Source organism: Bombus pyrosoma, linkage group LG2, assembly GCF_014825855.1.
Source record: "Bombus pyrosoma isolate SC7728 linkage group LG2, ASM1482585v1, whole genome shotgun sequence".
NCBI lineage: Eukaryota > Metazoa > Arthropoda > Insecta > Hymenoptera > Apidae > Bombus > Bombus pyrosoma.
Genome location: NC_057771.1, coordinates 4,891,661 through 4,915,610, shown reverse-complemented (window position 1 = coordinate 4,915,610; position 23,950 = coordinate 4,891,661). Strand labels below are relative to the sequence as shown.

The following is a 23,950-nucleotide window of genomic DNA, read 5'->3' as shown; positions in this document are numbered from 1 at the left end:
AATAACTTTATTTCTCTTATCTGCGTATATTATGTAATCAGGCTGTAGTTGAGGTTATTTTCTAAGTTGCGTTTTCATCTAACAAGAATTATAGGATTGCTAAATATCCTTCTTTAAAGTACATGTTACAATGATATTATTTTATCGCGTTGATTTAAAATTATTAATGGATATTTATAGAGTTGTAATTGTAAAGTTGTTTATATTTTAAATAATAGCAGTAAAGCAATTTTAATATTCTACACAGTTTACTCCGGTAGGTCTGCTGTTCGAACTGACAATATCAAATTATTATTACCGAATTGTTTATATCGCTAATTTTAAATTTAAAAGTTTGCTTTTTTTCTCATTCTTATTCAATTTTCTTACACGGATAAATGAAAACTCTCTATCTTATAAATACTTTCTTGCGAAGAGATGCTTCTATGATATAAAATATATCCTCACCATGTCTGTCCCAAGTCTTTATTTATTCGCGTACGATGTCGTTAGCGAGTAATAAAAAGTCGATTACATTTCCTTTACGTAAAACCTGTTGTACCAACTTATCCGAATACCATCGATCGTAGATTTTCATTTGAACGTGTTTAATAGAATTGTCGATAACTTGTAATATTTCTCACGAACGTATATCATTCTTAGATGGAATAATTTTCAAACGTCTGTGAGAAAAATCCATTTCTTGATGTATCTATCTGACAAATTCAGGCAGTTTCTCCACGCAGGTCATATTTCACTTATCACGAAATACTGAACTCTACCTTTACGGATTTATAGACTTCGTGATTCTGCAACGAATGAAATCTAGTTACGTACTCTATAACCTGCTATAACGTTCTTGACAATATATTTCCTAAGAAACTACGCGATATAACTTCTAATTAAATAAATGGAATAAATTAAAAAGAAAGGTACGATCGCGAATAGCAATAAGAAATAATAGAAAGCTAACGATTGTTTTATTGATAAATTACGAACGTTTGTGAAGTACGTATATCGCACGAAATACAGTGATATCTTATACTCTTAACCGGCTTATAATGAACCTCGTATTGCAAGATACGCGTTATACGATACATTTTTTCTCGAGTCTGTCATCTTCTTTGAAGAGAAAATATAGATTAATATCACAAGATGTTTAAGAAAACATTGGAGCTTCGCTTCATCTGCGTTTCATACCAATAAAATGTGCGGCGTTAAGCGAAAGTTAATTTAGAGAAACAATCGTTCGATCGAATCATTTTCCCGTTCTGAAGATCGCTCTCCTGCAAACGGTTTGTCCAAACGCGAAATACATAATTACACGTGATTATTATTTATCGTGCTGGCGACGAAATCTCCGCTCGATTCAGGTATGACGTTTTGTAATCCGATTTAAGCGGCGCAGGTCGAGATAAATTTAAAGCCGTAAATGGGGAAAATACGAGGGTATAGAAGGCTCCGTTATCCCTGTCGTTTCCGGGATTACATCACACGGTAACGTTTTACATCCTCCGAGAGCGTAGCGATTATAAATCCACGTCGTTTCGTTGCTGCTTTCTCACCGGCAAAAACTAATTCTTTTATTAGATTTACTTTTCTTACTACTCGTTGAATCTACGTTTGTTTCGCGCGCTCGCGTTTCGTCGCAAATTGTTCGTCGAATTTGTAACATTTCCTTAGAAATTATTCGAATCACGTCGAATTATTGATCTTTAGATCTTTTGTTTCTATACGATTCAGTGAAATTACATTAAAATGTTTCATCGGCGGAAACTTACGCCTTAGATAAATACGTATCTCTTACCCAGTATCGGTTTTATGCAGTCACGCAAATTACTCTTCGAGTAATCCCGACCAAAAGCTCCCATAAACTTAAATTAGTTTTCACTTTTTCTTAACACAATCTTCCTCGTGGGAAATTAAATGTACATTAATAATCTGAAATCTGTGACACAAAATTAACTGCAAACTCCACGGGCAACTTTATCGTCAACACATTATATTTCATTCGCAAATAGGAATTGAAGTTTACGTACATCTATCTCAGAAAATTGAATATCAAAATATCAAAATACAAAATATTAATACAAGCGATACTTAAAAAATTCCCCTATATTTTAGAGCTCTGATAGATTTACTTCCGGTGATCTACTCGGTAATCTTAAACGATAGGAAAAGAATTCAGTTGCGAGTAGTCGAGATATTTTTGTAAAACATCTCTTCGAGATCTTTGCTTCGAACTTAATACTAAAAGTAAGTTGCAATACACCGAGTGTTTTTAAAGAAACGTAAAATTCGAAGAAATATAATCAACGTATAGGTACACATGTACTCGACACGCTGGAGAATGCGAGAATATAAAACGGCAAAAAAGTAAATCCCATTCGATAGCTCCGCTATTCGCGAAAGATTCTCCGTTTTCAGGGCAACTCATGGAAAGCAACTATCTGCTTTATAAAATTCGCAACAACTGATTTCCACACGCACGTACACATCTCAACAAGTATCGAAAAATCTCTCCATCAAATTGTATAGGAAGACCAAAGATGACTTTTCGGCTATCGTATACGAATAAAAGCGATACTTCCGCAATGCCGCGATACATCCAAGGATCAGAATGAAACCTTTATTAGAACACGTGTAAGTCGTTTTATGGGCAAAAGGTTCGCTCGAATAGATTATTTTATGTGCCTTCTCCGATGGACAAACCCCGACCGACCTTTTTGTCAAATTTCTTTATCCGAAACATGAGATCAAATACAGAGGAAAACAGGTCAACGGTCAATATTTTTGCAGCATATTTCACCGCAGGAAGCTTTCACTTGCCTCGATATAAGGGTATCGAATAAACGGTAGCTGTACGAGGAATCGTCTTTAGAAGAGCACGCAGATACTCCTTTTAAAATCGAATTGCCGCAACTTGGACGCAATACATAGTACGGGTAAATATTTGCTCGTTACCTTTATTGCTTACGATGTCCGGTTTCAATGGGATTCAGGGACCGCGCATTCTCATTTCGTCACAGAGAAGTGATTGGAAATTAATACCTTCGCCCAAAAAGGGCGAAGGAACGTAGCAAAGTTAGCTACCTGTATCGATACTCCGATGACACGAAAGAAACGAATATTCGTTTAATCGACGAGCTTTACAGCTGTCTTGAATAAAGTAGGAAAAAATTTCTATCGTTGTCTGACCCTTCCTTTTTTCGTTGTATCCATTTCCCCGTGTATCTCGTTGCATGATAACGAAGTTGAAAGACGATAATAAAATTGTAATTAAGTTTCCGCGGTTTCGTTTCGACGATATGTCTCCACTGGTGAGAGAGAAACGTATCGCAGGAAATAATGATTCGAATCGACTAGCTGTCAGACTCAAAAGGGAGAGTTACAATTGTGGTATATGAAACGCGTAGTTAGTAGTATAGTAGAGGTAACGAATTTTGTATCGATGTGTTTTAGTTTCACGAGCCTGACGTAATTAGTTTTCGGTAGATGGTGAATTAATTCTCCAGTAACTGTATCGACGTATCTTAATATTGGAGTAATTTCACGGTAATGGTAGTTTTTCTTCGATTACGCAACAGTTGTCTGAAATATTTATTTCAGTTTGTAAGAATTATCGTTATAGCGTGAAAAAATTAGGCTATTAGGCTTATCGAAAGGCTATTGAATTCGAATATCGGCAATCAGCATCTTTCTTAACTAACAGGCTATAAATTTACGACGCTAAGAAGAAAGCTTTAAGAACAGAAAAGTTCTGACGTATCTCTGACGTTTATCAGGCTACCTAGATTAGAAATGTTGTTATTCGAAACGATCTTTCATCATAGTAGAAAAGTTAGCAAATCTGGCGTCACATATAATGCAAGAGACTCGTTTGAAAGGTGAACGCGAAACTAACGGGCAAAGCATATTTATACATGGCGAAGCATGGAACGAAGAAACGCGCTCCAAATGATACGCGGTTTCCCGGATCGAAATTAAAATTACGATCTTGATGAAAAGCTTGGCAACATTAAAGAAAATCAGGTCAAACAGATATTTAATTTTTCTGTCTGATATTTCATCGAGTATGTCGTTCAACATCGTATATAAAGGACGCAGAAATAGAATCTTTCCGTCTTCTCCATACATCGCATATAAAACTAGATCGGATGGCCAAATATATTATTCGGTCGAGTTTATTTTCGATGCTATCCTTTTGAAAACTGAAAAGTTCAAACAATTTGCCATGGTTGACAGCATTTTCCTTTTAATTATCGATGATATTAACGGACTGGATCGCAAGCAATAAAATGCAAATGTTTTGCCTCCACTCGGGCAAACGTCGCCCTTTTCTATTAATTAAAAATTCCCGTTCCCTTTTGCGTTTTCCTTCTCCAAGGCGAAATAATGCTTCGTCTCGATAATAATACAGTAACCTGGAGCACCCTCGAAAGGCAAAACGAGAAAAAGCAGGTCGATGAAGCGCGCGTCGACGTTTGCCAACGTGCAAACCGATAGATAGCAACTAGGTCAGAATTGAAACGTTGATCTTCTTTCCGTCAAATTCCGAAAGATTAACTCGTTGGCTGACACGTAGGCGGAACCGTTAGAACATTTCGACGATGGAAAGGTTTAGGGTTGGTAACAATGGAGGAACGTGTCGGGATGCATTACCTGTCGAATGTCACTAGAACGTATTTTTGTCGAGAAAATAAAAACACGCCGGTACGTTTCTCGCAATGGCGATGGAAAAGCTTACATGTAAAAATACCATGACTTTTGCCGCTAGATTAACGGCACTGTACCGAAATTTCGCTATCTGGCATAGAATAGTGGAGCACCGTGCATCAGCTGGAAAACGTTGATCCTCTCATCGTGTTACATATTTCGCAGATAAATATAATACATTTGTTAAAAACTTTATAAACGAATAAAAGTTAAACCACAGCGTGTTTCGCGCAACTGGGGCAGACTGTATCTTCGAAACGGATATGAAATATACATTTGGCATTTATTAACGCATCGCTACATATTATTCTTTTTATTATTTCTTTTTTTTTTTTTCTTTTTTTTTTTAATGAAACTTTATACTTCCGATTATACGTACTAATCTGAGTGAAACTTTTCATCCTCTATAATGCACGTACATGTATCTCAAAACTACCGAAAGCTTACTACAGTTTGACATTTGCTGACTTATGTGTTGATGCGCATAACAAACATTCGAACGATCTTGTCTCATTTTTATCATCTTCTTTCAAACTCTCTCCCTCTCTCTCTCTCTGCAAATAGGAAAACAATTTCGATACGATATATCTTTTCTAAAATAAATAATTTAATACGTAGTTTAGATCCGATTAATTGAGCGAGTAAAATAAAAGAAAGAATTACAAGAAACAAAAAGGTGTTACACGGTTGATCGCGTGTTTGCGAAAGATCCAGATTGCTTGCTGCGCTTATCGTCAGAAAAATTTATACCAAGACGATCGTTGGAATTCTTTACAGTTTGCCGATCGCGCGTCGCTTCGATCGCTTGAAAATTTGATTTTTTCGCCCGATTCTCTCCAATCGCGGGCCGTTCGTGCGTCAAAGAAGAGATATGTCTCGGTCGTTTCTGGCGAGATTGCTTATCGGTCACACTGGCAACTGCCGCACGCGTACGATTCTCGAGTCCCGTTTTTCCTCTTCAAAAGCCTTATCGACGAAACTCGAGCGTCAAACTCGACGCTCGATCGACACCTCCACAACGGATAGTCTTTTAGCGGGCGCATTTTACCGGGATAAGGCGAGTAATTAGCCGTAATTAGTTGTCCCACTCTTCTAAACCCCGTCCCGTCCGTCAGCAAGCTGTAATCCGATTTTCTGCTTGACAGCGGACGTCGCGGAATAATCGAATCCCACGCCTCGAATGGAAGCCATTAATCGACAGCGGGGAAATATTCTCCACCTTATTCTCCTTTACTAGGGGCCACCTTCGCCCCCGTATTTTCGACGGTTTTTCTTCCATGTTCATCTTGATCGTAGCTGTCGGCGACGCTGTTTAAAAGCTCGTTTGTAAGAAAGACGTTTAAAGGCGAGAGGTAGAAACGAGTTCGAATGCAATACACCCTTACTAACCCACTGCAAGTTATTCCAGTATATTCAAAAATTTCACTTTATAGAATTCGATTACTATCGTTACGTAAACGTGACGTTTCGTTGTTCGCATTGCGCGAACGAATACCTGTGACGTTCGAGAATGTATTTATATAATCGCATCGATCGGAACGTTCCTCTCTCTTTGTCTTTATTATTCCGCTAAAGAATATGAAATTTCTATTAAATAGTATTTAGTATAATGTTTGTCGTTGTTTCGCATTATCTTCCAGCTATTTGGGTAATTCTTTCATTCCCTCGAGGTATTCGAAACTTTTCAGTCAAATTTCAAGCTATTTGCGATGTAAGTAGCTGATCTCATCTTGGCGTGTAACGAGTGTCGAAACTCGGTTCGCATAGTCGACCTTCCTTTTTTCGGGCGAGTGCGTAACGAAGTGGAGGGTAGCGATGTTGTTGCAAAAGGAAATTCATTTATGTAAATCACCAAAGAACCGGCCTGTATGTAATAAAATTTAAGCTGCGCCCAGATGCGTGCACGAAAACCTACACAATTTTTCTGCTTGCCTATTTCGTTCCCTTTTCTCTCTCTTTCTTTCCCCTCGTTCTCTTCCCCTCTCCTTTCTTAGCCCTTTTCTTATCCTGCCCGCTTTCGGCCAACCTCAAACTACGTGCTACTGCGACTGGTGTTGGGTAACCGACGCTCTAAAAAGCCAGGAAATATAGGTTTGCGTTACGCGACGAATGCCTTCGCCAAGTGTTCGCGTAAAGGACACGGCGATATTTTTCCACCGAGTTTCGCTTGCCATAATAATTGGAAAAGTTTATACCTCTGCGTCGACGCTCGAAGCGCACGTAATTTTGATCCCAGCGTCATATCGTTTCAATTTTATAAGGTCGGTTACAAGAAATTCATTGCGCGATTAGTATTTTCAGCGCGGCTGTTCCATTCATCCATTATCGTACGTAGGCGCTTGAAAGAACGTTTGTCATAGCTGTTGTCACGGCCTTCTCGTTGTTTAGGATCACTGACGATCCTTAATTTGTCACAAAAATCAAAATATCCGCTACGCTTTTGAGACACGAAATTTATGCAATATACGTACAACTTTAAGTACATAATATCCGTTTCTTTTTTTTCCTTTGTAAATTCTAACATACGTGACTCGTTGTTCGTGATGTTCTACGTAAATCCATTACCTACATTTTTCAGCAACGTTGTTTGCATTTTTTGTTTATAGACAGGAAAAAAACAGCGTGCCTCTTTTCGCAATTTTAGAGGACATAGAGTTGCCGAGCCATTCGTATAATTTTGTTGAACCTTTTGCATAATGCTGTTAGTTGGTCTACCATATGGTAATCGTTTTCCGTGTAAAATGTGATTCTACCATAACATCACGTAATTCCATTAAATAAAGTCTCTTTCTAAATTTTTTTCTGGATTCCGTTGCATTTTTATGCTGTGCCATAAAACCATAGTTCTTATATTCTCATACAGTCGTTATATTTCCGTAGAAAGATGGTACGCTAATCAGATTTTTCGATAAAAATACTCGATAATACTTTTTTCATTTCCGTTGTAATAATATAGTATATTTTGCTTTTATCCCGTCGATATTCTAAATATCGAAATCTTCACTGATTCTTTTCAGAGAAAAAATTTGTTTTCTCCTGTCGCAGGTTGTTAATCGACGATTAACGTTCAAAGATTTCATTAACAAAGGAGAAGAGGGTATTTGTAGTTCGATTTTCAACCAAAATGACCTAGTAATTTCCGCGGAACGTTTAAATCTAGGACTCGCTGTATGCAGAGTTTCGTGAGACGGTATAATCAGTTTTACGCACCGTCTAGACGTCTAATCACTCCTTTTGTAAATCCACGATGAATTGTTTGAAGATAATCGTGATAATATTCTGTCTTAAAGTACGTGATGCAGCGTTTAAATAAAATATTATAATAATTTCCAAATGTTCCATACCGTTGCTACGATGTTGTTACGAATTATGCCGGGACTGGAACTATTATTAATCCGTTGATCGGCACCTACGTCGACTTACGACTTACGGCTTACGACTTACCTCTTCGTTTCGATTGCCAATCTCTCGGACACTTTTCGCACAAATTGAACGAACCGAAGCAAATTATGTAAGTACTACCTACATCCGCGTTCACAACGATGTCAAATTTTGTTCCGGTTCGTCCATCTCTGTAATCCGATTTCCCACTTCGATTCGTACGGGCGATACTGAAGGAGCGAGTTCAAGCATCAATTTGAACAAATTGAAAAAAGCAGAAGAGGAAGAGATTTTCATTATCCTTGGGCGTGGGATGTCGACGCTCGTGATTCCGTGATCTCTCTTTAAAACTTCTTAACATGCTAATACTTTCAATATCTGCCGACACGCTTCCCAATTCCCTTCTCTTCTCTATGTATTACTTCCTTTTTTTCTTCCCTTTCCTTCTTCCTTTCTTTCTCTTTTCCTTTTTTCCTTTCTCTCTTTTTTTTCTTTCTTTCTTTTACGTTTTTATTACGTTTGTTTAAAGGAAAACATTCGATCGTCGACACTGCTGAAAATTCAAGAGAAGCGGTTCCAATTTACCGACACGATCGACTTGACACTTCTAATTTCCACGCATCTTCCATCTCCACCAGATTCTGACGCGAATGCTGTTTCAGATTTTTAGGAGCGCTCCGAATGGCTAGGTCGGTGATTCCTCGCCAAGTCTCGAGGTGTGCGCCAAATTGAACCTTTTTTCCTTGCCTGCTTCCAGATTACACGGATGCCTGTTTCGTTCCACGCCAGGCGCCGAATTGCCTCGCCACGGCTACACGTTCTTCCCGATCTTCTTTCCTTATTCTGTTTCTCGATTTTCCGTCCACGCTTAACGTCGTACAATCGAAACAAACGATTACCGGACTCTCCTCTGTCGACGACACGGCAAACTCGTGACAAAAATTTCGTTTCTCCCGACGAACCGTGTAGAAATTTTTTCCTGCCAAATATTTGGTTTTTAAAAAAATGTACAATCATAAGCGTAACCGTGTACTTGTTGTAATTCTTTTCAAAGAATTCTCTCTTGAGCGAAACAAAATTTGGAGAAACCAATCGTGTTACTACTATCAGCCGCTTCTAGTTTTCAGACTTGATTAGACGTTGACGTTGAAATTCGCATCTCTTGAGAGTACGGTTTCTGCAGCTACGATCGGTGGTGGCTCCTTTTCGTACACGTTGACCGATCGTCGATTCTACCACCTAACTATGCCTCGTAGTTGATGCGTGGAATTTCAACAAAGGTGGTGGGTTTTCATGACAACTCGGTACCGTTATATCCGCATTGTCCATCCTCTGAGTTCCTCTTCGGGATCGTCTGTATGGTATATACACGTTAACGTACAATAGTCAACTGTAATTTCATTTGTCAGGATTTATTTATTTTCATCGCTATAGTGCCACGAATATACGTTTTCGTAAAGTATTAAATTTTAGACAAATATCGATGATTCGAGAGATAGATTTTGACTGGTTTTTACGCACCGTTTAAACGTTCATCGCTCTGTTCCAAAGACTCTTTGCCCGCTCAACGAAATCCTGTCACTTCCGTAGTACCTTTCTACGATATGCGAAAAGACCGCGAAACAGAAAATTTCCATTTTCGTAGTATAAACTTTGACAATATCCTCGAATATTTTGTTAATTGCGTTGTCGAAGGTCTACCGCGAAATCGTATTTATACGTATGTTGGTGCATGAAAGCCGATTAACCCACATAGTAGAGCGAGCAGTAAAGCCAGTTTCAGCTTGAAAGTTGCGTTCTCGTTTGCAGTTGCTCTGCGAAAGTAAATCGTCGATCTATCGGCGTGTTCGTGTTTTCTGCATAGGAAGCCTTGACGGGCTTTGAGCCGTTTGCGAATAAACACTTTAAAAGCGAGCACGAAATTACGGCGCGTGGTTCGTGCATCCCGCTGGCCAACAGTTTGAGAACGCTCGACTTATTGTCACTTTTCGTGGCGAGCGACCATAATGCAATTAAACTCGTGATAATTAAGCTATACCAATGAAAGTAGCTGTTTCATCTTTCTTTGAAAATGCAGACGTACACCGATATCCTTGTTATTGTTGCTATCGTTGCTACTCGGCGTACGCATGACGATCATATATTAAGTCGTTGAGCTTTTTTATCTTTTTGTGTTGAAACTTGTAGCATACTTGTAGCGAACAAAAAAATGAAAAATGAGCTGTACGAAAAAGACATCATGATTTTGCAATAAGAAGTTGCAATTGGTAGGTACAATGGATAAATGTATGCAACATGTACGCGAGAATGTAATAGATGACGTATTATCAACGTGGTAAAAACGTACGTCTGGTATAACAAGTATTGATCGGACTGAGTGAATTAAACAATTAAACAATCGGGATACAAACGACGAATTTAATTTTTCATATACTTTCCTAACAATATAATAGGGATCTAAATAATTTGTTATGTAGGTACATGATTACAATTGATATTGCGATTTTAGATCTCCTACCGGGTAATCTATAAAGCATAATTACAATCACAAAGGACCTGTATCTCGTGTAAATTTTAGGAAATCATATCGGAATTAATAGCAATATCTATTTGATTATTCGAATATTACAATAATCAGATTGAAATTATCTATTAATTACGTCGCATCTATCGCATCGAATAGTGCAGTTTTTTTTTTCTTTTTTTGGAAAAATCTTAACATTTTATATATCGAAAGTAAGTTATACAGAAAGTGAGTTAAACGTTATTTTTTCTAATTAGAGAAGAGAATATGAAATATCTCTTGTTCCTCTCCTTCTCCTTCTTCTTCTTCTTCTTCTTCTTCTTTCAAAGTACAGAAACTGTATATCGTTACGTAAAAGAAAGGAACAAATAAAATACATTAATTTTTCTGAAAGGGGAAGAACGAAGCGAACGCATCGTTTTCTTTAAAAAGAAAAGTAGGTCGAGAAAGTAGATATATTTTATTGGAAAAGGAAAAAAGCTATTCTTCTACATGTGTATGTATTACCTTCTACGTTATATTTTAAAAGTAATGGAATACGTAAAAAGTGTATCTAAAAAACGAGTAAAAAGCAATTTCCTGAAATCCTATATAACAGACGGAATGTCAAAATGTAAACAAGTTAGAGTACATAAGTAGGACAAACAAGCAGCTACTAGTAGTCAGCGTACAGTCAGCAGTCAACAGTTAAACATCGCTGGGCCGGATGTACTCAAAAGGGAGGATACTATCTCCCTCTCTAAATATTGTTTGGGGAAATTGCCTGCAGTCAAATATCATTTAACAGGCCTGAATATTTTATTCAATTTCCGCAAGGTACAGAACGCGCGGCATTGCGAATTGGCATATCTTTAATTTAAATCTATTATGTATCCTCTTTGACTTAAGCGCAGTGTATCTGTGGTAAAAACGAAAGTAATTTATATCGGTACGGACGTAATTATCGATTTCGTTAAACGAACGTCATAGAAACGTAATATATTCCTATGTTTATTACAAAATTATTGATTAACTTCACTGAATTGTTCACATTGCGCACATGCCCCAGAACAATCGTTCAACTTTTATTTTATCGATGGTCAGCCATGTCACACAAATTTAAGTAACATTTACTTTGTTCGATTTAACAAACATAATTCAATTTTGAGACTTTTGTAATAACATTAATGGCGCAATTTCATACATTGTGTTATTACTGTTAGCAGCCGGTAGTAATATCTGATTATTTGTCGCAGTAAATGTTATTTTATAATTCATTTTATAACTTTCTGGGACTAAAAATGGACGTGTTCCTTTTGTCGAAAAATCACGGATTCTCTAACAAACGGAAACTTGTGCTAAAAATTTAAGTACCGAATGTATACTCGTAAAATTCAAAGTCACGTTCCTTACAAGTGATTTTTTGCATTATTTTTCAGACTGTGTCAGATACTACGACGTATCACGATGTCAAGCGATCAAGTCGACTGTCGGACATTCATTCACAGGTAAATATCTCGACTCTAATATGTGCGCGTATACGCTTTGATCATAGGTAATCGCGCATATATTATTATTATTACGTTCGGTTATCTGACACGAAATAAGACGATATAAGACACGAAAAAGAAAGATTAGATTTGACGATGTATTATATGCTTATTAATCGTCTCTTCGAGAAGCAACGCGCCTACGATCAAACGAATATCCTTTTAAAACACTTCGAGCGACGCGCTTTTGTCGCAAGCAGATCGCCACATTATTTGCATTTTTTTTTTTTTTTTTCCTTGGAAAAGAGAAATTCTCTTTGACGACTAAATTTCAACTCGTTTACAGACTTTACCCCTTGCTTGCCCTTGTCATTATCGGCTAAAAGAGGAAAGAAAAGAGTCCGCTTTCCCTTTCCATTCACGAAACTGAAAACACGTAAATCTCCTAGCAAACATCAACAGATCGTGTATCGCAGCTTCTCTTTCAAACAGCGGCTCGCTCGAAAGGTATCTTTCCTCGTAGATATCTGCGGGCAAGGTCGTTTCGAGCAGGTGGAAAAAAGGCCAGCTGTCTAATCGAATCGTCTTGGTGAAACGAGAATCTACGTTTAATCAGCGCCTTTTAGATGGCCTATAGATAAGGCTCGTAATTAGTTACAGACGTTACTTTGAAGCGATGCCGATTCACCGGCCGATGCACCCCGTTCAACTTCGGCCAGGCTTTAGCCCGGTGCTGGCGTTTGCACGTAATCCGATTTTCCGGTTGGTGTGCGGGCTGTCTCTCGCGAAAAGCGTGCCCGACCGACCCAAAGACTGCGGTGTGCCTTGTCATCGTTTAAAAAATATAACACGTTCCAACATATCTCTTCCGACCCACATCCAGCCTCTATCTTCTCTGTCACATCTCTTTCTACTCGAAATTCGTCAGTGTACGATCTAACAGTTGCGAAATTGCGTGTGCACGGATACTATACGGTCAGTGAACAGAGTATTATTTGTAGGCCCTTTAAAATGCGATAACTATTTTGAAACTCGATCAAACGACTCGATTCTTTCGCAAGAAGATAGGAGGATTAGTCTACTTAGATGACGCGTAAAGTAAATTCTAAAAAAAATCGCAGTTGATCCGAATCGTAAAGATAATAGCAAAGATCGCTCGTTGTAACTTTCTCGTCTGAGTCTATAATGAAAATTTATACAGTACGTTCTGTACATTTATATGCGTCAGTTATATGCGTGCTGGAAACTTCATCGAAACCGGTCGATGCAGAGAAAAGTAACTGACAGTGGTAAATGTAATTTTCGCCATTCTTAAACGCTCGCGGATCAAATCGACCGATCATCTTATTCTTAAAGATTCTCAAAAAGAAAAAGGTAAATCGTGTCGTTTGGTCCAATTTCAGAAAAACTTATTCCGCTTTGAAAAACGCACGAATACTTTTTACGCTGACTGTATGTGGATTTCACAGTGAGAATGTAAGTACACAGGGTTTAACAGTTAAGAAAAGATATTATACGAACGTAGGAGGTCGTTTAATGATTTTTAAAAAAATGTTACACGTAATAAAAATACGGAGTACAAAGGCAACAATACATTTGAACAATGCGCACATGGGAAGTCAATGATCACAATTATTCAAAGATAGTTTTACCCCTTGCAATTTACTGCCTTTTCCATTTGCTAATATTAGTATTCCTGAATACTTTTGTAAAAAAAAAAAAAAAAAAAAACGAGCTAATTACACTGTTACCGCAACGTATATTAGAATCTCGCAGTAGGAACAAAAGGGAGGTTTAGATTCGTTCCTCTTGTGAAAGGTTTACGGATAGGAGCGGTTTGATTACCATGATGAATACCGTGCCACGAATTATGGTTACGTTTCTGATAGTTTTTACATTTTAATGTTTCGTTACGTGCTTGTTAGGACCGACATAGAATAACGAGGGGCGTTTTTAGGTCCGGATGAATTCAGAACAGCTGCCGTTGTTGGCCACTTTATTCGTTTTGCACAAAAGGACCCGCCAGTGATTGTACCCGGTGTACGAAAAATTCTGTTACCGTCAAATACGATTTCTGCGAGTATTTTGTTGTCCAGAGACCATTATCTTTTATTCAACTTTTTCGCTCATCTCTCTCGTTTATGTTTCCTCTTGATTTTTTATAGCACTATCATTGGCCTGCTTTTATTCGCATTGCTGCATATGAAATTATTGGAATATCGAATCGAAGTATATATCTCATTCCCGTTTAAATCTTCGTTGTACCTTATGTACGTAAGTATTCGTCTAATTATAAAGCGTATCATAAAAATTATTATCATCATTGCGAAATTTACGCGGTAAGGACAATAACACGTTTTTATAAGATGGTATATTCGTATTTCATCGCACTGTCCCATCGAAAGAAACACAATGTAAAGAGTTATTTTCTTTAGAAATTTCTAATTGAAATGTTCCTCTGTTTCAAATATTTATCCATTTTATATTTATGTTCCATTACATTTCATCTTTTTACCTTTACCGCGTGCTGAATAATTATGAAAGTTCGTAATAACGTAAAACCACGTCGTGCACGCGCTTTTTCGGTGTTAAAAACATACCGCCGTGATTTAATTCTGTTCCATTTCATTTAACGTTAATGTAGTGCATTCTGTGCGATACTTTTCTTTATATTACGATCGTAACGTACACGACTAATTTTATTAAAATACAGCACGATTATTTAATGAAAGAAAAGATACATCGAGAATTTCAATTCATTTTTACCGCATTGATGTCTTTTCTTAATAAATATGACTAGAAATTGTTCTCCATGTTGAGATATTTATTTTCATATTCTGAATTTATTTTAAATCTGCGATATTACCCGCCTTTTAAAACTTTTATACGATATGACGAAGAGTCGCTGCGGTTGAGCCTCTTGGTTCGTAATACGTTATAGTAAAAATTCTTCGTAAGATTCGATTGCTCATAAATAGTTTGCTGTCCAATACATAAACAGCCATAAACAATTACAGATACCAGTAAGTGTAATAATACAATGTATATAAGAACAGTTTTATACTATCGTTCAATTTTAGATCTTTCATCCTTGTTACTCGATTCATTTTATTCTTGTCCTAGTATTTATCGAATAAAGAGAACTGCTTGCGTTTTTCTTTTTCTTCGCTTCCTTCACTCTTCCTTTTTTCTATTTCTTCTTTTTTCTTTTTCTTTCATTTTAACGTTTGCAACATTGACATGGACCATTTCCTTGATACGTTGTGCATTATAAAGTTCCGTTAACACGAGTAAACAACGTAAAGGGTATTGTTAAAAAATTTCACACTTTTCATTCTGGTATCTGCGGCTTGTCAAAGCACGGTCGTCTCATATGAGCGGAATTGCGTTTCACAAAAGCATGAAAACGGAGACGCGGGCGAGATACAGAGAGAAACAGAGAGAGAGAGAGAGAGAGAGAGAGAGAGGCGTTGCAGCAGAATTCACCATCGAATCACTTGCAGATTCTATCCCAAATTTCCCTCGGTTTCGATGAAACCGAGCGTTTGTCAATCCTTTTAAATAAAACTATGCTTCGCTTGTTTCCCGTTTTCTAAAGTAATCAAACATTTCCAGTGTTTAACGTTCCAATTTTTCCTGAATTAACGAAGCCCCGGTAAAATTCACACGAATATCTATGATACCTGTCGTGTATAAGAGAGAAAATTAAAAACATATATTTTATATGCACTTTAGAAAAATTCATTAACTATTTATACGAATTTGTAGAAATTTATCCATCGGTCGTGTTACGTGCATTATGCAGCGATTTCTCACGTGCGTTGTGCAAAGCGTGCCCCTGTACCTATTTCGTTTACAGCATCGTAACAGCAAAAGTGAGTTTCATATTTTTTGAACTTGCCCGTTACGAACCCGTGCTATTTGAACTTTACATTCTGGAACCTGCAACTTCTGAACTCTACAATTTTCAAACTTGCTACTCCGGAACTTTGAAATTTACTGGATTTAATGCACTTTACAAAACACGATGGTTCGTAAAATGACGCGTAAAAACTTGCGAATATTCAAACAAAATATTCGACCTGTCCATTATGTATTTGTTAATTCGAGAGGGGCAGACTTTCTCACCACTTTCTAAAACTTGTTGGGAGTAAATGAAATATCATACAATTAATTTAATTACACAGCGAAATTGTACGAACTTCATAACGATATTCCGTTGAATCGTTTGTGCCGGTGGAGTGTCATTTATCGTTTTATATCGGTGATCGTCTGGAAATACTAAAAACAATCGTCGATTTTACTGTACATGATATTTTGCTGAAAATACATCGTTTACATGTGCCGGTATTTGTACGATTCGACGTCACGAGTAATTAAATTCCCTTTGCAAATAATATAATTTGACAGATAACACATACGAGTGAAACTTATGTTTTCAAACATAAATAAATATATTTGATAACACGGATCCGTGTAAACAAGTGGTTGCACGAGTTAATGCCAATATGCTCTGAGTAATACGTAACATTTGTAACAATCGTATTGCAACGATTGTAACGATTACACGGAACGTATAAATTACGTAGAATTGCTGCTGTAATAATTGCGCGGATCTGCGTGTACGTTGTTTTGAATATAAATTCCAAGGGCAGTGGCAATAAAAAGTAATTCGTATAATATCGTAGGCAGAAAGAGAAATTACACGCTAGAAATTGATGTAATGTCTTTTCGTCAGAATTTTTGCCTCTTCATCTTCTTGCATCCGGAGAAAACGTATCGAAAGACGGCTATTCGAATAAACATTTTTGTTACCGATCTCGAAATTGTTTCTAAATAAGTATCTGTCTATCGTCGTTGTACATCATCGCTCAGAACTTTCCTTTATTGCACACGGCATCAAAGTCCGAGCAAGAGTGGTGCAGTTCGCTACGTTGCAACGCAGTCAGTCTCGAGAGAGTACGGCAAAGTTCAAACTTGTTTTCGCGTCATGTACTCTTGAGGATCGTGCGAGTTTAATGTTTTTAGCGTTACGTTGGTTTCAGTAATCTTCGCATCACGCCGTAATTTAATCTTCCGTCACTAACAAATACCGCGGAACTTTTATCGATGCTACCGAAAAATACTACTAAAAGTATTATACGATCGTTGTCTTACTATCGATTATACGTCGATACCGTCAATCTTCAAAATTTTCCATACAGTTGGTTGCAGTTTAAATAAAAAGCAAAATGATTTTCGCTATAAATTTCTATAATAGACCTTATACGTGAACGTCTCGTTATGTATGTACCAATGGTTGATTTCGCGATGCTGTAAAACCATGCGCTACCAACGCGATCATTTATTATTAACGCGAAAGTACAACAAAGGGGCATATCGATCGAAGGGCTCGAAATATGTCGTAAATTTTCAGCGTAATGGTTGTGCGCGAAAACGACGCGTGCAAATAAACGCGTATTACTCTGGTAATGGAAACGCCGCGCCGGATCGATGAAACTGCGACGAATCGGTGTTCTCGGCTGAAAAATATAAGCTATAATATTGCCGAATCTCGTGACAGCTGTCAAACTGTGACGTCTACAAAGCGAGATACGACACGATTGCATTTTCACGAAACGTTTCGCGGATAGGAAGCACGGAAGTGTCGAGAGCAGAGAGAAAACAGTCAGTTTCTTATTCGAGTCCTACGTTCCGTCAAACAACTTGCATCTAACGAAAATATTTATCGCGTTGTTCTCTAAATAAGAATTGACACGTTTAACCAATAAATATTTCCCTCGTAGACTTCGAAATTACCGGCTGATTTAAAATTGACCTCGTGAAGCTGCGTGAAAAATGTTCGATTAATGTGTACACATATATTGGGAATGCTGACAGGTGTGAGACGAGATAAAAAATGATATACCTGCATATTTCGAATGAGGGATTCGCTTCGAAATTTGAAATTTTGATACTACGTGACTATATTTCATTTTATCAATGGTTTAAAACTTTCCATTTTTCTGTTTCAAAAGCTTTCCAAGAATATTTTCTGCATAAATATTCTCCGTTAATATTAATTTTTGTTACGATTTCGTTATAAAATAATTATTATAACGAGAAACCGTGTCACAGTACATACATATTCATCTAGCTAAAAATATCTTTTAGTGGTTTTGTTTTGAATTAATTATATGCAGTTTTATATCATGGCAGACGCATACACATACAAAATCGTAAATAAAAGATCCGTGCTTTCGTTTCAGATATACGTGTTTCATCGAAAAGTTTACACAGAATGCGCATAAAACGTAAGAAAAACGACAGATCGCACTATCTACGTTCTTCGCGATTCTATTTTTAGCGACAGCCCTTCAAGAATATCTCGAAGGAAATATTCGAAAGTTATCGGCACAATCTTAGATCAATTTTTTAGGGTCAGGCGCGTTTTAAACTTTGGTGGCCGAACTTGCTAAACTCATCTAATACGAAACTTGGTAAACGTCCGAATCTTCCAACTCAAAAGCCTAGATTTCTTCTATTCGTAATTCTGTATACCACGGAATTCGACAAACTTATTTTCAATTTTGCTAAAACTTTGATCGCTATAAGGCGAACTAAAAATTCGCCAACTTTCGAATAACTATAAAAATGAAGGAAAACTCACTCGTGTCGAATAAGATGCAAGCGTATTATACGAGCAGAACTATTTTATATTATCATTCGAAAATACTCGAATAACGTATAAGATACGACGAATATAATATTTCTATTTCTCGAATACGTGTAAGGATTACACTTATGCAGTTGAGAGAAGAAATACAAAAAAAAAAAAAAGAAAAAAAAGAAAAGCTGTATTAAAAACTGTATATAAAGAAAAATCTTTATTTCGGATTAGAATCGCTCAACGAAAGAGAATCGGTTAAATTCTATCCAAATCGCCAGACCGTTCTCTAAAACGAAAAAAGAAACTTCCAGTTATAAATCGCCTTTTCAGTTATATCCGCTGTTTTTACCGACAGAGAGTAGATTGAAACGAGACCGAGACTCCGGGTCACTTCCACTCAGACGTTTTCTTTTTTTCTTTTTTTTTCTTTTTGAGTTTGACAAGCCAGCTGCTTAAATTCGGTTTAAGCCGCGGATAAGCATCGCACCATCCCCGGGAAACTTCGTTTTAATTATACACTATTTTAATACAGTTTGCCTTTATCGGCGATGCGAACTTTCCTGTCGACCGGACGAGTTTTTATCAAAGCTTCTTCTATCTTGCGAGGCTCTTAAATTCAGCGACTCGCCGTTGACGCTCGCCCGACTTTTTCCCCTTTTCGCGAAAACTTCCGCTTTCTTTTGCCCCCCCCCCCTCGCCTTTATTTTTCAGCGCAATCGTCCCTGTCGCGGAGGATTAACGCTGTTAACCGAACGTTCGAAACTTTAACTCGTATACGTAAAATTCCAGCCAGTCGGCGAATTTGTTCCAAGCGAGATCTCGGCGAAACGATGTAACCGTTGCAAACGTTTTGATACATTTCTTACGAGCGGAACTGTCGTCGCGTAACGTCGCTTTTCCATCCTTTTTCGCGCTCGTCGATCTTCCAAATTGCCTCCGGCAAGTTATTTATCGCGAGATTTCGCTAAACACCATCGATCTTCGACTCGCGTACAACTCGATTGACCGCGAACGTCAGCCCTTGAACAGTTCAGACGCTTTCAGAACGATTAAAAGCCGATATTGAATTCGGTCCGTTGCTCTACTCGAGTTCGGGCGAAACTTACACGACGGTTAATTTTCAATCGATCGTACCGCGAAACGGAATAAAACCGTCCGATTGTGGAGAGAGCAGTGGCTTGGATGGCGCGGATCTGCCCGTGAAACGTTAAGCTATCCTTTCTCGCGACGACTTTGATACCTTTTCGCTACTTGTACGCCGCTAAACCAAACGGCGCGTCGATTCATCGACGAACGAATAAAGCACGTTTCAATCTCGGTGAAATTCGTCAAACGCTTTGTCGAAGGTGCAACGGGGATGGATCTTCACGCGCCACTACGACTCTGCTCGCCGGAATCTCGCCTGGAAACGAGAATCGGAAGTTAAGGAAACCGGTGGAAATTCGAAAAATTCTCTTGTTCCCGTCCTTCCAAGGAGGAGCAACTTACAACAACGTCGTTGTGGCTTCGTAGCGCTCCTCTTCGAATAGAACGCGATTTTTCTATAATTTCACTCTACGCGATTTCATCTCCATCAAACCGCAAATTAACGTTTAGAAATTATTTCGTCGTTCGCAGGCAAACCTGCAGAAAGTTTCCGTTACTCGAACGATATTTCTTCTATTTGATTGGAATTATCTTATTAAAGCCATATTTCATGGAAGTTTCAAACACATTTTCCGCATTATTTCCTCGATGTTTCCAAGAAAACACCCACTGATCGTGCCGGAACATGTTAAATAAATTTGTTTTTGTAAAGGGTAAATTGAACGCTATAGAATATCAGAAGATGGTACACGGTGAATTATTGCCTTTCGCAATTGAAATAAAAGACCATTTTTCTCCCTTCATACAGCTGCCACTACGAGATGTGCTTTTAAGGTTTCGGAATAGGATTATTACCATGGCTAGTATTGAGTCCTGGACCATTGACCCGAACTCGATCGAGAACCTGTAGGAAATTTTAGCAAGAAAAGTTTACGGTCAGGAGAAGCCACCTATAGAAAATATCGGTGAACTTAAAAGGGGAATAAGATACGCGTGGGCGAATATTCTTTATTCGTCGAAACGAAACTGTGAGTAAGTTAATGGATAGTGTACCTAACAGATTAATGGAAGTAATCGAAAATAAAGAAAAGCCCACTAAATATCGAATGAAAACGTAACGAAATTAACATCGTGTTTATGTCTTTTCACAGGCAAATACACAATTTTGAGAGAAGATTTAATTTTTTCCATACTTCGAAGGAAGACAATCTTTCTTTGTTATATACCTACGGTGTTGTTTTACATTATAATGCGAAATTGTGCAAACGATTTTGTCGATATTTTTCTTTCGATATCACGAAAAATATCTGCATGCTACGTGTCTTTACCGTTATAGTTTACGTGTCTTTTGGTCGCAAACATAGCGAGCCATCAGGCGATTACGTTGACTGTCAAGTAACCTAACTGCTATCCGTTTGGCGCAAAACGAACAACGACACGAAATTTCCAAAGTAAAAGAGGCGCCCTTTTAAATGCACGTGGACTAATCGGTTCGTGGTGCTAACATCGATTCGAATAAATGGCCACAATCACGGATCGAGTGCTTATCTCTTCGTGCAAGTTGAAAAATACAGCAGCGTGCAATATAGCGGTAGTGACTTATCAAATTGTAACGGAATATATGCAGCTGTAGCGTTTCTCGCGTAGAACGGCAACGAGAATACGAAAGAACCGAGCCAACGGAAAAGAGTGAAAAATACGTTCTCCACAGTCGAACAAGTTGCGAGTATTCTTTATCGAGATCTCCTAGATACGGAAAGTATACTATTTTTATTATCGCCGATAGATATCTTTTAGCAATGTTGCGAGCATAACTTATCCCTTATCCGTTTCAGTTACCGATACAAGCCCGAGGACTTGTATCAAGATATAGTGTCCCGTTTATGGCCGTATCTAGCTACTTTTTTTGTCACAGACGGAAAGATGCGACCCTCTTTCTTTTTTCCACCGCCTTCGAATCAGGAAAGTAATCCTTCTTAAGCTGATTGAAACGTTTCCTGCCGACGGACAGAAACAGCCGCTAGCAAAGGAAACGTAACATGTTTTCGGCACGAAAGGGGCATTTAATTGGATTCTGTGGAAGATCTCCGTTGATTTTATTCGGATAAAAGTATAAATAATTAGACATAATAAAATAAATAAAGAATTGTATTAATTCTTTCGCTTTAGACGTCGATGACGTCTAAAAGATTCAAAGAACAGTAGTAGCGATTGAATAGGCATCGATATGACCAAGTTTCATTTTTTAACAGAATACCAGTAAAATCTTCGATCCCGTTCAACTGTACGTAGGTACGGAGTTACGAATTTACGAGGCTGCAGCACGGCCGATATTTTATGTAGAACATTTACAGAAAGCATAAAAGAAGAGAAAAAGTAACTCTCGGCTCTCGTAGCAAAGAGGGAAAGAGCGTTCGTGCGTTTTGGTTGACGTCACGAAGCAACGTATGTATATTCCGTGTTCGTCGACAGAGCGTTCTTTCTTCTTGTTTTCTCGCTTTCCACGGGACGCTCTACGAAATGCAATCCTCCCGTCACATATTCCGTCACGCTTTGACAAACAGCTGGTAAGAAGCGAATCGCGACCTACAGGATGTTTCACAGAACGTTGTAAATTCGTTACGACGAACCATCTTCATCGGCAATGCGAGAGAAAAAGGCCCGTCGCTTTGCACTTTTGTTAAAGACGCTTTATTTTCCAAACAGTAGAGGAAAAAAGGAATATCAAACGAATGATCAGGCTGTACTTTGGCTAATTTAATATTACGAAGTGTACATATCTGTGTGCATTGATACGAATTATTATTTATCTTTATTTATTTATGATATTTGTGATTGTCAGCAAGCGCAATCGATGTACTTTTATGGGATAAAAATGGTGCAGATCGATATAGTCGGATATCTCTATTTTCACACATATATAATTTTTCAAAAAAAAAGTTTCAAAAGCCCTCGTTGATACGTCTTGTATACCACTTGGAAGCGAAGACGACCTGCCAAATTCTTGCTCCTCGTAGCCAGAACTTCTCGAAATATTGAACAGCCTCTCGTTGGCTGTTGAAACGATATTTCGCCCCGCGAAGCTACGGTGCTTCGTCGTTTGTTTTATCACCGTACTCCCCCTGGTCCTTGGGAGTGACGAGTTGTCGATAACCTCTTCCTTCTCGTTTTCCTTTCGCCCACTTCTCGCCTCTCGCTCTGTTTCCTTTCAAACTTGCCGCCCTTTTTACCAAAGAATTTATCACCCCGTTTATTCGTCACTGCCTTCCTCGTTCTGCTGAGAATTTCACTCCTTCGTATATGCCAGCAAGATCATAAACGAAGCATGTATATCGATGATACGTCGAAAATTTACCTTTACGCGCGTTCTTATCTTTACCACCTCGTACCTACTTTCGATATCCTTAATTCGTTTGAAAATTTGCATTAATTAATGTGTCGAAACACACTGACTTGCGATTTCTATAAATTCTTTGCGAATATTTCTATTCCGCCGATTCGAAGATGTACTAATTTCTCTTGATAAAATTCTTTTACGAATGAATTCAGTTCGCTGATAATCTTAAAGCATTCTATAAGCTAGAGAGAGAGAGAGAGAGAGAGAGAGAGAGAGAGAGAGAAGCACGAGATAGATAGTTTCTTTCTTTTTTTTTTTTTTTTTTTTTAATTTAATCGTATATTTGTATAAGACATTATATTTAATAAAAACAAAGATTAAATATAGCGCATGTTTGGCGGAAATATCCAAGCGATTAACGCTTAAATTCGTAACACTATTCGTACAGCGCTATTTTCCCGATTCGTTAACCCGTTTCGCTGAAGCGAAGCGAAAATATATTTCTGCGCGTGACGTTACCAGCGTGGACCGAGAAATGAACACTCGGAATATGAGAAACGAGTATCGCGGTGAAGAGATTAAACAAAATTGCAAATTGTGAAATAACAGTCTGCGGTTTCTATTTCTGACCCCATGGCCCACTTTCTTCGGACGCATATTTAATAAACTAGTTTTCATATCTGGAATCGATTCGAGAAAATAACGTTACGACGATCTACTTCCTGCGAAACGCTGTATTCGAATTCTACGCAAAACCGTGTAACACATTAACTCGTAGCGAGCGCGTGAAAGATTCGAAGAGACTGTCG

At 38.0% G+C, this 23,950-nt stretch overlaps 1 protein-coding gene across 6 annotated transcripts in view; it reads left to right on the top strand.

The window, feature by feature from the left end:
• The window catches only part of LOC122577758 (leucine-rich repeat-containing protein 4C-like), a 265,892-nt gene that overhangs the window by 220,171 nt on the left and 21,771 nt on the right, over positions 1-23,950 (top strand). For 5 of the 6 annotated variants that reach the window (XM_043749302.1, XM_043749303.1, XM_043749301.1 and 2 more), the window contains one exon: positions 12,019-12,087. The exons of the other annotated variant lie outside the window; for it this stretch is intronic. In XM_043749302.1, the coding sequence (XP_043605237.1) occupies positions 12,019-12,087 (69 nt within the window). The remainder of the gene's footprint in view (positions 1-12,018; positions 12,088-23,950) is intronic. 6 annotated transcript variants of the gene reach the window in all.